Source organism: Trachemys scripta, chromosome 13 (assembly GCF_013100865.1).
Source record: "Trachemys scripta elegans isolate TJP31775 chromosome 13, CAS_Tse_1.0, whole genome shotgun sequence".
Taxonomy (NCBI): Eukaryota; Metazoa; Chordata; order Testudines; family Emydidae; genus Trachemys; species Trachemys scripta.
In genome coordinates this window covers 33,278,568-33,293,025 of record NC_048310.1, presented here as the reverse complement: position 1 = coordinate 33,293,025, position 14,458 = coordinate 33,278,568, and the positions used below count along the sequence as shown (strand labels likewise).

General features: G+C 42.8%; 1 protein-coding gene and 1 pseudogene across 1 annotated transcript in view; both read left to right on the top strand.

The window, feature by feature from the left end:
- Positions 1-1,471, top strand: part of LOC117886611 (ferritin heavy chain A-like) — a 3,468-nt gene extending 1,997 nt beyond the window's left edge. The window contains exon 4 of the mRNA XM_034788594.1: positions 1,316-1,471. Within this exon, the coding sequence (XP_034644485.1) occupies positions 1,316-1,471 (156 nt within the window). The remainder of the gene's footprint in view (positions 1-1,315) is intronic.
- Positions 1,472-6,293: 4,822 nt separating this feature from the next.
- Positions 6,294-9,777, top strand: LOC117886834 (annotated as a pseudogene).
- Positions 9,778-14,458: the final 4,681 nt, after the last annotated feature.

The following is a 14,458-nucleotide window of genomic DNA, read 5'->3' as shown; positions in this document are numbered from 1 at the left end:
AAAGCCAGAGCTGGCCCTTTGTTCATCCATTCCCTTCACTGCAATGTTTTGAGATTGTACCTGAATCAAGTCTGGAAGCCACTGCTGTATACTACTCACTTTTGTGCCAAGTCAACTTGTCTTTTAAGGAAGCTGCCTCTCACAGCTGGGAACTCTGACCAACAAGTCTCCCTGATGGAAAAACAGGGTGGCTTTTTTTTTTTTTAACATGGTGTCAAACCTTCTTCCTCCCCCGCAAAAGAAAAGTTTGAAAACTTACACATCCACAACTTAAGTGAAAATTTAAAACTGTATTTTTCTTTTTGCCCACTTGTGATTTCCCTGTGCACCCCCTCCCCCATTGAAAGCAATAGAATGGATGCTGTCTAGGTCTCTTCTCCCCCCCCCCCCATACTCTAATATCTTCAGAGCTCTCTTCCTCTGAAAAAGGAGTGAGACAAGAAAAGTGTTTGGGGGTTGGAGATGTGTCTGGGTGAAAGGTTGCTGGGGAGTAATTAACTGAGGTATGAACTGATCAGCTAAAGCAACCCCTTCTGAGGGAGGGCCTAGTTCATGCCTTGCTTTATATAGCAGCAGTCTCTGTACTTGGCTCAGCTAAGATGAGCCTTGAAAGGAGGCACTTCTGACCTGGGCAGGGGACTGCTAATGACCAGAACCTATCATGGGTTAAGTTCCCACTGTTGCCAAATGTTTCCCAGTGGATTAACTGGGGCCATACAAGAGGGTGAGGAAGGGAATGATGGGAAAGGAGCCTGCCTGGAAGAGCGATACTGCTAACTAAATAGAGCAACTTACACTAAGGGGTGAACATGTAAATATCAGTGCAGTATAAAACTAGCAGAAAGGGCAGTATTGAATTGAGATGAGAGGCAGCAAAACACATGTTCTCAGAGAATTGTGTGTGATGTCTTCTGTATTCCTTGGTCCTGTTAGCAGGCACTTAACCTGTGGTGAATGGCATCTGCTATTGGATATTTCTAGCCATACAGTATAGAATGATGCTGGATGAAGTAAAAAAACCATCACCAGTATGAAGCTCTTTCCCAGCTAACATTCTCTAGGCTAAAGGGGTGTGTGGGGAATATGGGCTGTAGGTAAATGTTACACTTGAATGACTGCTCCAGCAAAATATCTCCTGGCTAAAACTTGAACACCCGTTCTTTCCAGTCCCAGGACTCTTTCCAGTTAAAGGTAGTGGATTTCAAATACTTGTATTCAGTCCTTTCTGGTCACACATCATGATGTGTGACCAGAAACAATCTAAGATCTGTTTCTGATCTGAGAGATTGAAACAAAATGTCAATTGACCTTGCAGCTTTGTGACTTCCTGGAGTCTGACTACCTGGAGGAGCAGGTGAAGACCATCAAGCAGCTGGGAGACCACCTCACCAACCTGAAGCTCCTGGGAGTGCCCCAGAATGGCATGGGAGAGTATCTGTTTGACAAGCATACCCTGGGGGAGAACAGCTGAACTACTTATGATCAGGGTTTCTTGTCATGCTGGCTGTTATAAATCTGAATAAAACTTGACTTTCAGCTGCAATCTGGTATCTGCTCCATTTGTATGGGGGAGGGGATCAGGCCTCAGAAGAGGGTGCAGGAAGTCAGATGGAAAAGTAAGGATGAGGAATTGTTCCCCTTGCTAGCAATCATGCAGTGTAGATCTAAACTTGGGTGGTCCCTTGAGTAGTTTATACTCAGCAGTGGGTAAAGTAGGTGTGGAGAAGAAAAGGCTGGGTCTTGATGTAAGAAGTGGTTAAGAAAACTAATCCTTCCTAGACTTGCACTGGCATGGCTATTGGCGAAAACAGGCCCTCTAAACACCATCCTATGCATTTAGTTAAAATTGCAACAGCATTCCAAACAGTTCCTATAAGGCAGAGCCCTAGGCACTACTTCAGTATCTCTAAGCAACAAGAATAACTGACCAAGCAATACTATGCATGCCCTTGAATTTTCTCTATCTTCTAGTTAATAACATTGTTCAAGTACCTCCCAGCCTAACCTGCTTTTTTAGATTGAAATATTGGCATTGTCTCTAATCTATACACCTTTAAAACCCTTGATCCGACCTCTGGTTTGGTGTCCTATACTTGGGAGTAATAAGTGCTTGAATAACAAAGGAGGTGGGGGAGAACCCATGTGGATAGGGTGACATGTCTCAGGGTAAGAATCATAATTCCAAGTCACTTCCCCATGTTACTTAATGATTTCCAAGAGCATATTTTAGGAGCAGAAACTCCTCTTGCTCCTAAGTTATGAGCAGTGACCAGGCTGTCACTCATGTTGCCTCAACAAAATGACTTATCCAAAATAGAGAATAGCATCTCTCTCAAAACATCCCCACAATGGCAGGAAATGTGGGCCTCTTTTCCTTCCACCTCTGTACATCAAGTGGCATATATAGATTTGAGTTTGCTCATGAATACAGGTGCAGCTCAGGACCCTGAGATCAGGCTACAGTTCTGTCTGGCAGCTTGGGAATCTTAGTGGGGATAGTGTTGGCTAATGGGAACTAAAGACAGCTTAGTGTCTAAAATTTGTTAATATAACCTCTTCAATTTTGCATGGAGACGCACTGCAAGCAAAATTTCAATTGCTTTTCCCAAATACCTGCTTGAGGTGGCTGTACCTATAACAAGGGGGTCATTTGAATATTCATGACAAATGGCTAATAGGTGAACAGTGACCTGTGTTTTGAGAAGTATAGTAGGATAATATAGGGAGTCTTCCAGGTTTTCCTTCAAAGGGGTGGGTGGGGGTGTGGTTTTTTTTTAATTAAAAAAAAGGGGGGGGGGAATAAGACTTCATGAATTTCATAGTAGTCACCCAATTGTTCCAGCTGCTTGCATGACTTTCCCTTTCCCACACATGTCCACTCTTAAAAACTACTTCTGGAGCAGGGCCCTTTCTTGTACCTCCCTAGTCTTCATTTGTATTAATGAGGTAGGCAGCAAATCCAGAGATGTGACATAGTTGTTTTTAATGCAGGTGGGGTAAGACATTTCTGTGAAGACATCATGGGATCTTGAAAGAGATTTAGATTAACCCAAAGAAACAGAGCAAGAGCTGAGCAAAATGAAGGGCAGATTGTGCCCAAACTTCCTGAAAATCAATTTTGTGATGTCATCTGAGCCAATACCATGGACCAAGACAGCAGTGTGTGTAAACATGATTTTGGTTTGTATGACAGCTCACATTGAAGCCCCAGGCCAATTCATTTCTCTATTAGTATAGAGCAAAGTGATTGTTAAATGTTCAAGAGTGTATTTGGTGTTTAAATGTCATGAAAACTAATGGGGTGTTACTTGTATTGTTTTCACTTATCTATATCCTGTTGCACTGTAGTAGCAAACATTTACATTTTGTGTATCCCTGTAAATAAATAACTCTTTCAGCAAGAAAGAAGCCTTGCGAAATGCAAATGAAGAACTTTAATAGAAAATTGCTAACTTCAAAGCAAGTGGTCCTTGTGTGTGATGAGCGAAGGTCAAAGATTCAAATTGCATTCCTCGCTCTCTATCGAAGGAAAAGCCCATGAGGGTAGTGACCTGTCAGCTTATTTTCTTTGAGAAGAAGCTATAATTATAGATTCAAGGAAGGATTCTGGATAGTTTGGACTCTGACAGGAAAGTGAACCAGAGAAAATCTGAGTACCCTGAAAAGACTTTTGGGAAACTGGGTTTGTTACATCACTGCTACCATTTAGAATTGTAGGCTGTGATTCACCTGTACATATAGGTTACGTGCTTTAACCTCTGCCATTTCCTTTTCTTAGCTAATAAAATTTGTTAATTCTGGCAGCTAATTCTTTAGTAAACTATCTTTGGTGTAAGATCTAGAGTGCCAATTGATCCGGGGTAAGTGACTGATCTCTTGGGACTGGAGGCAACCTACCTGATGTGATTTTTTTTTTGGTGTAAGTAACCAATTTTTCATAAAGTCCAGTTTGTCTGGGGGGCAAGATAGATTGGAGAATCTTAGGGAATTGTCTGTGATTCTTTGGAAATACTGTTCTAGTGATCCAGGAATTCACATTCATTACTGGTTTGGTGAAATCTAATTACAAAAACAAGCCACCAGCTTTGGGTGTCTGCCCTGTTTTCTGACAGTCTGCCCGGAGGTAGGCACTCACAGTTGTGAGCCACTCCCGACCGTGATATCCACCACATAATCTGAAGGTAATGTCTACTGAAGTAATGCATTTACCCTGCTTTACTCCTTCTGTTTCCAGTTCTGGCCTTTCACTAGTCCCAGGCACTGGCAAAAATCATAGTGTTTTACCTTTGGCAAAACCTTGTCAGTCCAGGTTTGAAATTGGGACACATTGGATCTTGGCTCCAGTGTGAGGTTACAATTTTCTGGTATTAACCCAAGTGTAAGTTACGGTAACAAATGGTGAATGTCCTATACCAAAATCCATCCCTCTCCTCCCACAGTATAAAGAGGGACAATATCCATATTAGCTCTCATTAGAAAAATTCTGACAAAACATTTTTTGTCTGAATTTGCTGATTTGTCTAATTGGAAACGTTTTGTGGAGATGGTTCAGTTTCAGTGAAGCTCTGATGTAACCTAGACCGTGGCACAACATAACCCAGTCCACTTCCTTGGCAGCTCAGTGGCCAAGCTGGCTCAAAGTCATGGACCCCCCCCAGGTTTCTGGGGTCCCTGGCTCTAGGACAGTCCACTAAGGGGACCGCTCCAGAGCTGGGACTGTGATTTGCTTTTACTTCATAACAGATGACAAAGTCGTAGCACAATTGATGTAATACTTATAACCTCACATGCTCAAAGCATAGCATGCTCAATGCATTTTTATCTAACTATCCTTGAAGGACCCCTGGTGGAGTTCAGTCAATTTTATCCCCATTTTATAGAAGAAAAGCTGTGGAGTGCTTTGCGCAAGGCCACACTTCTACAGACACTCCTGTGTTTGACCTTGTACACATGAGCTGTCCAACCGACGTCAATAGAAATATTTAAGTGTCTCGAGTTAAGCATGAGCCTGCGTGTTTGCAAGATTGAGGATGTAGTCAATTAGGCCCCGATCCTGCAATGAACTCCCTATTATTATTTTTATTTAATTGCATTAGTGGCCATAACGTGCTAGGACATTTGCACAGTCCCTGTGCCGAGGCGCTCACGGTCTAGTCTAAGGGATTTTCTGTTTTAGAATGAGCCAGAGTTGGAACCCAGGAGTTCATGACTCCCCTTGCAAGGTTCATTCTGGTAAGCCACACCAGCACTGTAACATTTTAGCACTAAATGTACACACAGCTTAGCAAATGCAGAGCAAAAGCCAATAAAGGAAGATATTGTTTCCTAAATATTTAAATTGCAATGATTATAAGGATGTCATAGCTTGTTCTTTCCAGTTTCCCCCATAGTGAAGGGGGGAGGTCACCCCTTATCATGTCTTGGCTATGAGTCATCTCAGAGTGCTGAAATAATATTGAGTATTTACATGGCATTTTCCAACTTCAAAGCTAATTAAATCAGTCAGCTCCCTTTTGAACCAGGCAAATAGCACGATTATTCTTCTTTTGCAGACGGGAAAAATAAGGCAGAGAGGTGAAATAATTTGCCTAGAGCTGCAGAGGCAGTCAGTGTAACATGTAGGATTAGAACACAGGAATGGTTGGTTTCTAATGTCACACTCAGAGTACTAGACTACAGAGCAGAGATTGCTGTATGTTGTAATAGGCATATGCCTCAGGCAAGGTGTGGTCTTCTAATAGACCATAGAGATGGTTGCTGGTGCCATTCAATATGCACTGATAAACTGTGTACGCTTTAGGCGCACCACTACTGGAACTACTAGAAGTGACTGTGAGGTACCAACAGCTAAATATTACAGTGATTGGTGACATAGAGGCACATTAGAAGTTGATTGATAGAATCTGTATATCTTTACTCAATTTTCTCCTCATTATTGTATCATACTCTTCACAGTCAATCAAAGGGAAGGAGCCAAAAAGTGCCTACCTGGGCTGTTCAAAGAAAGTGTGTCCATTATTCATGGAAACTGCTGGGGGCAGGGCCTCACTGCTGAATACTGCGGTCACTTGTGGAATGTCTGCCAGACACTGTCCAGGAGGCTAATTGGGATGGAAGAAGAAGTCTATTGGATAGAAGCATCTGCTATACCCTTGTCTGAGCAGTATTAATAGCAACTATGTGAGGCAAGATTTTTACATTTGCTCTGGGTTGTGTTTGTGCTTCAGTAGCGTTTGCTTATAACCTCACTAGGGTCTAAACTATTACAGATACTGTAGTGCTACATCTCCCAAATGGACTCCCAGGTGTGCCAGAACTTTTATGCTGAATGTGAGGCTTCTGTGAGTTGCAGCGTAAACATGGAGCTGTATACTAGCTATGTATATCAGGCTATGCTGAGTGTGTGTGTTTCTTAGCCTCTTTTTAGAGGTCCAAGGCTTAATTTAGAAATGCTTCTGAACTTTTTTTGCTGAGGGGTGTGTGCGTGTGTGTGTGTGTGTGTGTGTGTGTGGTGGTCCTTTTTTTTTTTTTTTTTCTTTCTTTCTGTGGGGGAGGGGAGAAGAACTACTAGCTGGTGTCTTATCCAGAGATTGTAGTAACGCATTAAGTTGGAGGTACAAAGACTACTATGAAAATAATGGGGAGTTATTCAGGGTGCTGTGGCTCCAGAACAGCTTTGGGTAAAGGCCAGAAAAGACAGAAACTTGAGGATTTTGGAGCACTGCTGCAGAAGCAGTAGGAAGGAAGGTGTTCTTGTAGGTGTTAAGAGCTACTTACTTTGTAGGCTATATGTAAGAGGTGACCTTAACTATTGATGGCTCCTTAACCAACCCCAGGTGTGATGTATAATCTCACTACACTCATTTCTTGTATTTCCACAGTTGTGCTACTTTGACCATGCTGATGTGGCTCTGAGGCATGTGACTCAGTTCCTGAAGTCCTATGAGCCAAAGGAGCATGCAGAGAGGTTTCTGCCACCAGAATAAGTGCGGGGGAAGAAGGTGCATTGTCCTACAGAACATCAAGGTACAAAACAAATCCATTCATGTCTCCCGGAAAGGGATAATTGAAACCATATGAGATTCAGTGCTTTCAGATAAGCTATAACGTGAGGTTATTGCTGTATAGGGTGACCAGACAGCAAATGTGAAAAATTGGAACGGGGGTAGGGGTGGGGGGCAATAGGAGCCTATTTAAGAAAAAGACCCAAAAATCAGGACTGTCCCTATAAAATTGGAACATCTGGTCACCCTATTGCTGTATTACTGCTTTATATTTCTGTACAAACGAGCAGTTTTAATAATTTTAGTGGATCTCCTTTTCTCTCAGTGGAGAAAAATCTCTGTAGAGAGTCGTTACATGACCCATCTGTTAATACATATTCTGTAACTTGGCCCTGGAACACTAAGGGGTGCTGTGGATCTGTATTTAAAAATTGTGTGGGAAGCCTGTATGTCTTTTTCCTGCAATACGCTTAGCTGTAGCTGGTGCGATTGCTCCTTCCTCTACAATAGTATTGACAAAAACAAATCAAGTTAATTCTGTTCTAAAGGCTTCTATGTACTCAGGGCTGCCTGAAGAAAGTCTGCTAGCAGTAAAGTGGACAACTTCACCAAATACTGGTGGGCTGAGGGACCTTATGGCAGATTCAGTAGACAGAGCTGTTCAGCTGAGCCTCAAAAGACAAATTCAGTCTGCCTGATGCCTCTTAAATCATTATGTTCATGCCATACCACTACTCCCCCTTTCCTGGAGGAGGTGGCAGCCTGCTCCTTTGTATTACTTCTGCAGTCTGCCTTGCGTGGCAGGGAAAGGGAGAAGCAGTCTAGACCACTAGGTGAGTGGAATGCTTCAAAGGCACTCTCAGCGCCATTCCCTACTCCTGGTTGAAGTAATAGGATATGCTGCAATGAAGGTGTCAGATTAGTCCTTTGTCCTCAAACTGCCCCTTGTTACTTTCCTTGGAGTCTACCTATTTCTCCTGCAGAGTACCCTATATATGTGGTCCCACAATCCTCATGAAGGTGAGGTCTACTAGCCTATCTTTTTGTTTGTTTGTTCCCTCCTGCAGAAGCCAGAGCAGGATGAGTGGGGGAACAGCCTGGAGGCCGTGCAGTATGCCCTGCAACTGTAGAAAATTGTGAACTAGTCCCTGTTGGACCTGCACAAGCTGGCTATGGAGAAGAGTGATCCCCATGTGAGTAATCATGCAGCTGCCTTCAAATCCAGCTTGTGGAGACGTTAAGGCGTTTGTGAACACACAGTTTAATGGCCATATTGGCCTGACTCTCTGAGTGGACACAAGGGAAAAAAACATTCATCAATGATGAACCATAGCAGTGACTTAGTTTCTTCTAAGCTAGGTATATGGTGCCTCTAACTTATCCAGTCCCTAATAGCTCTCGTGATTGCTAGCAACTGAACTGACAGTATGAGCTTTGCTAGATTCCCAAACTACCTGTTATGGATTGATTGGGACCTACAATAAGCTATTGCTGGGTCTTGCATAGATTGCAGAGGCTAGTCTAGCTACTGCCCTTTTACCATATCAAACCAGTGAAGTAACTTCCTTTTTGATTCAGGGACTGTTGTGTAGAAACCAATCACTGAAGCTAATAAACAAGCTTCTGGAGAATGTGGTTGAACTGAACTTATCCCTGGTGTCACTCCACTAAAAAAATAAACTAACCAGGGACCATTCAGGACCACTATATAAACCGGAGAACAAACATTACCCTGCCTAAAATGTGTGGCATGTTTACAGAGCAATGGAAAAATGCTGCTTTCTGAAAAACAAAATTAGAAGCTGACTGTCAATTGCCGATAACAAATGGAGAATACTAGTCCTCTGCAAACTTCTCCTAAATCTGTACAAAAACTACTTTAACTCTTATGTAATGATTAGGGCCTTACCAAATTCATGGTCCATTTTGGTCAATTTCACAGTCATAGGATTTTAAAAACTATACATTGCATGATTTTTAGCTATTTAAGGCTGAAATTTCAGTGTTGTAATTGTAGGGGTTCTGACCCCAAAAAAGTATGTCCACGTCCGTGTCTGCCCAGCAGCGCAGAAGTAAAGGGTGGTGTGGTATGGTATTGTCCTCCTTATGTCTGCACTGCTGCTGGCGGAGAACTGTTTTCAGAGCTGGGCGCTTGACCAACAGCTGCTGCTCTCCAGCTGCCTGATTTTGAAGGCAGTGCAGAAGCAAGGGTGCTATACTGTGAGCCCCCTAAAATAACCTTGACCCCCTCCTCCTGCAGCTCCCTTTTGGTTCAGGACCCCCAATTTGAGATGCTGGTCTCCCCCATGAAATCTGGATAGTATTAGTTAAAGCACATGACCAGATTTCACAGGGGGAGACTAGATTTCATGGCCCATGATGTGTTTTTCATGGCCATGAATTTGGTAGGGCCCTAGTAATATGTCCCCTTGCTTGCACTGAAGCAAATGGGACTCACCTGTCTGTGTGGCAAATAAAGAAGGCTCTAAACTTTGTGCTGTGAACACATCACTGGTCTCAGACTTGACCATAAGAATGGCCTTAGTGGATTCGGCCAATAGTCCATCTACCCCCAGTATTCTCTCTGACAGCACAGAGTCTCAGATGATTGAGAGGGAATGAACAAAACTGTGTGTGTCTGTCCCCAGGGGAGCAGGTAAAGGTCTCCCAGGTGCTTGATGGCCACCTCACCAACCTGAAGCACCTGGGAGTGCCCCAGAATGGCATGGAAGCATGCCTGTCTGACAAGCCCACCTTGGGGGAGAGCAGCTGAACTCTTCACTACTTTTGTCCTTCAGTAAGAATCCTGGACCTCTCCTTTAGGAGACCGCAGAAGATCCATTGCCTAACACCTCAGTATGGTGAATAAAGTTTAGCTTCAAGCTATTTTTAGCTACTTGGTTTCCTCATTGTTAAATTTAATAGACCATGAAAAGTCTAATCAGCTGTTACAATAGCTAAAACACTGTCATTGACTCTTCCTCCAGCACTTCCCACATGCAAAATTCCAGTTGTGACAAATACACTCTAAAGCATATGGCCACTGTTAGAGGCAACATGATGAGCAAAGACATTTTGGGTCTGCTCTGCTACAACACCATTTCTGGTCCTATTCAGCATAGCAGGAGTTGCCTAGTACAAAAGCAAAGAGGCTTGGTGTGGTGTCTGCTAGGCAGCAGGGAAAATGAGTAGTGTGTTTTGTCAGAGGGTGGAGATGGATGGCAGGAGAGAGATCGCTTGATCATTACCTGTTAGGTTCGCTCTCTCTGGGGCACCAGGCATTGGCCACTGTCTGCTGACAGGATACTGGGTTGGATGGACCTTTGGTCTGACCCAGCATGGCTGTTCTTATGTTCCTCAAATAGAAGGCATGGGAGAGGGGGATTGGCTGGGCTGCCAGCATCTGTCTCTTCTCTCAGCAGCTAGTGCTGCTAAGACTCTGACTACATGGCCATGCTGAATGGCTTAGTTTAGGTAACAAGGGATACTTAAGAAAAGGTTTGACACTAATAGAATGAAAAGCTTCTGTGGATGTAAATGAACAGCAGGACTCCTCTGCATATGGATGCATGGTGGGCAAAGAAGCCTGAAGTAAAACAGAAGGCTTGAACAACTTTCCCAAATTTAGGACCTATTTTGAGTGGAAGGAGGGAAGTTTTAATGAATAATGGGATTCTTTTATGAGAGAGGGGGAATCAAAGTACCAAGTATAATTAGATTAACTGGATGTGCTGGTCAGGATTGTTTTTAGATGGAAATTACCTTTTCACATTTAATCCAGGTTTAATTTTCTGACCACTTGAAATGGTGATGGGGAGGGGGTTGGAGGAGGAGAACCAGTTTACTTTAGAGCCACTTTCATTCCTGGGGAAGTGGGTGGCTTTCTTCCCCCTCCTCCCCATGCAAAAAAACCACCTTGAAATGAAACAAATGCACTTACACAATACCCTGTAAAATGGTTTGTGTTTGTGTTTTTTTTTTTATTTTATTTTTAAAGGGTGATGGGGAATCAAGTTTCCTAGGAGTTACTCATAAGCTCTAAAATCTAAAAAGACTGACATCTGATACAGTGCATGTCATGACTGCATAATGCAGTCCTGGCTAAAACTTTATGGTAGCTTGAGTGCTAATCCCTTTAACTCCAGCCAAAGAACAGCACTTTTCTGGCTTTCTTGCCCTCCGTTCTGAAGTTGACAATGGAACTCTTGCTCACCCTGTCTCCTGGGGACTCAGTATATTGAGCAGAAAATACTGGATGCATCAAACTTGTCCTGTCCCAATAGTGGACACAGATTGGACACTCTTGCCAAAATAACTAAATTCTTGACCACCTCCACTCTGACTGCAGGAGCATATCTCCATAGTAGCTTTGGCCGGAACCCTGCTCTCTGTGGAGTGTCACTATGGCAACAGGCCTTCCATCTCCCAGATATAGCTGCATGCACAGCCGGAGAGGAAAGGCACAAATGGTGTCACTATCTGGGCTGCGGAGAAACTGAGATGCTTAATAGCTATAATCTCGCAGCTCAATGTCCTAAATGTGGGCCACTTAATTCCCACTTCTCCCGCCCGATCTCTTGCTTTAGTCCTGCTGGTTTTAGGACCATGTTTGTCTAGTCTGACTAGTATTTGCTATAGCTATGCTTCCATTCAGGTGCCTTCCTATAAAACTCAAATACTTCCTGGTGAAACAATATAACTGTTCCAGCTGCTGGTGGGGAGTAGTTGACAAGCAGCATAGTGTGGGCACTTCCATAGATAGTGGAAACTATGCTGTTGTGTACTATGTAAGTAGCTAGCAAATGGAGTTTATTTCCTTGCAGTGAGAGTAAAGAGTAGTTCTGACTGTCTCACTTATCGTGTTGGCTCTTTTCTCTATGCACAAACCATTCCCATCCACCACCCAACCATGCAGCACTAACTAATCCGGACAAAGGAATTTCCATAGACTGGCCTGACTAGCTGTTATTGCCCATAGCTGCTCCTACGGAACCCAGGTTCCAGAGTTTTCTTGCTGACCTATGGAGCTACTGACAATGGCAGATGAGATTTTCATCTGTTCCATAGTGGGTGGTTCTTTTTCCTACTCTCCAGGCTTTGTAATGAAAGCCCCGCAACAGTTATTCTTTCAGTTTATATCCATTGGGGTCAGAATTACAAACATTTGAGTAAATGTAACAATGTCACTTGTGTAAAACTTGATAGCATATTGTAAACACTAAACTTGTGGACTCTTAGGAAGAACCATTCCCATAGGCTTGAATGTCAAAAATCCTGGGGTTGTGGAACAAATCTTACTGGAGTATAGGAATGACAGGAAATTGGTTAGGAAGGCTGGAGACTTACATTCATTATGGTATAAATGAATATGCTTCCCTAAGTGTTTTTGTTCCTCTGTTATAGGTCTAGCTCAGGGGTTCTCAGACTTTTGTGCTGGTGGCCCCTTTCACACAGCAAGCCTCTGAGTGTGACCCCCCCATACATTAAAACACTTTTAAATATATTTAACACCATTATAAATGCTGGAGGCAAAGCAGGGTTTGGGGTGGAGACTGACAGCTTGTGACACCCCCCATGTAATAACCTTGCAACCTATTGAGGGGTCCCAACCCCCAGTTTGAGAACCTCTGGTATAGCTGCTACCTAGATCCTTATTTTCTAAATGGGATAGTCTCCTAAAAGTAAGACTTCTTCATTAGTCTCCTGTACTTTTTTTCTTGTTCTGCTACTTTGACTGAGATGTGGCCTGAGGCACATGGCCAAGCTCCTGAAGGAACAGTTGTGTGAGGAGAGGGAGCATACAGAGATGTTCCTGAAATACCAGAACAAAGCAGGAGGGGGGATGCATTGTTCTGTAGGATGCCAAGGTGAGCAATAAAATCTGATCAAATGGCTGAGGCTGCTGGAGCAAAGACTTGAGGCAATGGGTTTTGCTTTCCTAGTGCTGGAGTATATGGGTTGGTGATTTTATCACTGAGTCCTGCAGGCATATGAGTAACTTTTTGTTCCTCTTATTAATTTGGCAATAACTGTTCTTGGGACAGTTCCCCCCCAAAAGGGTGGCTGTCTCTAAATCTATTACCTCTGAGATTTTTACTACCTTGAAAGGCAGAGATATTGGTATCTCCACTCTTCTAATAAGACTTTCATCATCTTGCTAAAGTCTCATGAAAATAGGTGTTCTTGACTGTGGTTCTGAGCTGGGGCTAATAAGTAAGTGTGTGTGTGCGCCCATCCGTCCCTTTATGGCCATTCCCTATAATTTAAAAATAAAACTACATAGTTTTTGGGTTACTTGTACCAGGCCTTAATGTACAAAACCATTTTAGAGCTCACGTGGAATAGAAGCTGTGGTAAACAACCATAAAAATGGTTGGAAAGGGGCAGAAAAATCAAATGCATATATATTTCTTATAGTATATTGACTCTAGTTAGCAGATGGATATAGTTAGAGGTCTTCTCAAGCTGACCATTGAACAGAGGCCATTGACTGGCTCAGGATTATTGAACTATTTTCTATATCTAGCTTTGTTCATATACATTTTCTCTCTAAATAAAAGATAAATTTAAACAAACGGTTAATCTTATTTAAGGTCCTGACCTAAGAACTAGCTGTAATATAGATTCTGACTCCAGTCCGTGTTGACAATTTTAACGCCATCACTTTCTTGATTGTTTGTTTGAATAGCTTTTAAAGCATGGATCTCAAAGACCAGTAGTGACATTGATACCATGCCAGCTTTGTGGCTTATTGAAGAGCCTGGTGCACTGAAATTGCTTAATTACACAATCTTCTCAGGGGGAGAAAATCTAAGATAGAAAAATGTACACAGTTTTGTTCCTTCTTCCAGAAACTGTAAATATTTATTGAAATGAAGAAAAGAGAACCAAAGAGCAGTGCCAAACACAACAGATAATTGTTTTCTGTTCAAATGCAGCCTCTGTCTCTAAACAGGAGTAGCTGGCATACTACCTGCCTGCTAATTAATAGCTACTCCCACCAAGTATTGTGGCTATGAATACAAGCAGCACTTGGCTTCCTGTTATTTGTTAGATATATTTTTGGCTTTGTGGCATTGTAGTTATTACAATTCTTTTTAATATAGTTTTGCAAGAAGGTGATTGGTTCACTGTCCTGTAAACTATCAGGGGGTAGCCGTGTTAGTCTGTATCTACAAAAACAACAAGGAGTCTGGTGGCACCTTAAAGACTAACAGATTTATTTGGGCATGAGCTTTCGTGAGACTGGTCTTTTGTTCGGTATTGCATGTGCAGTTGGAGTGCAAGTTCCCCTATCTGGTGCTGGCAATGTGGTTCACCCCTGACCTGATGCAACAATGTCAGTGGGGGAGAAGGTAGTTCAATCTGTGCCTACACAGTCCAGGGCATTTCTTTTGAGCCTGGCAACAAGGTTGCCAGTTGTGGCACTCATTGTGGCACTCAGACACTCTTCT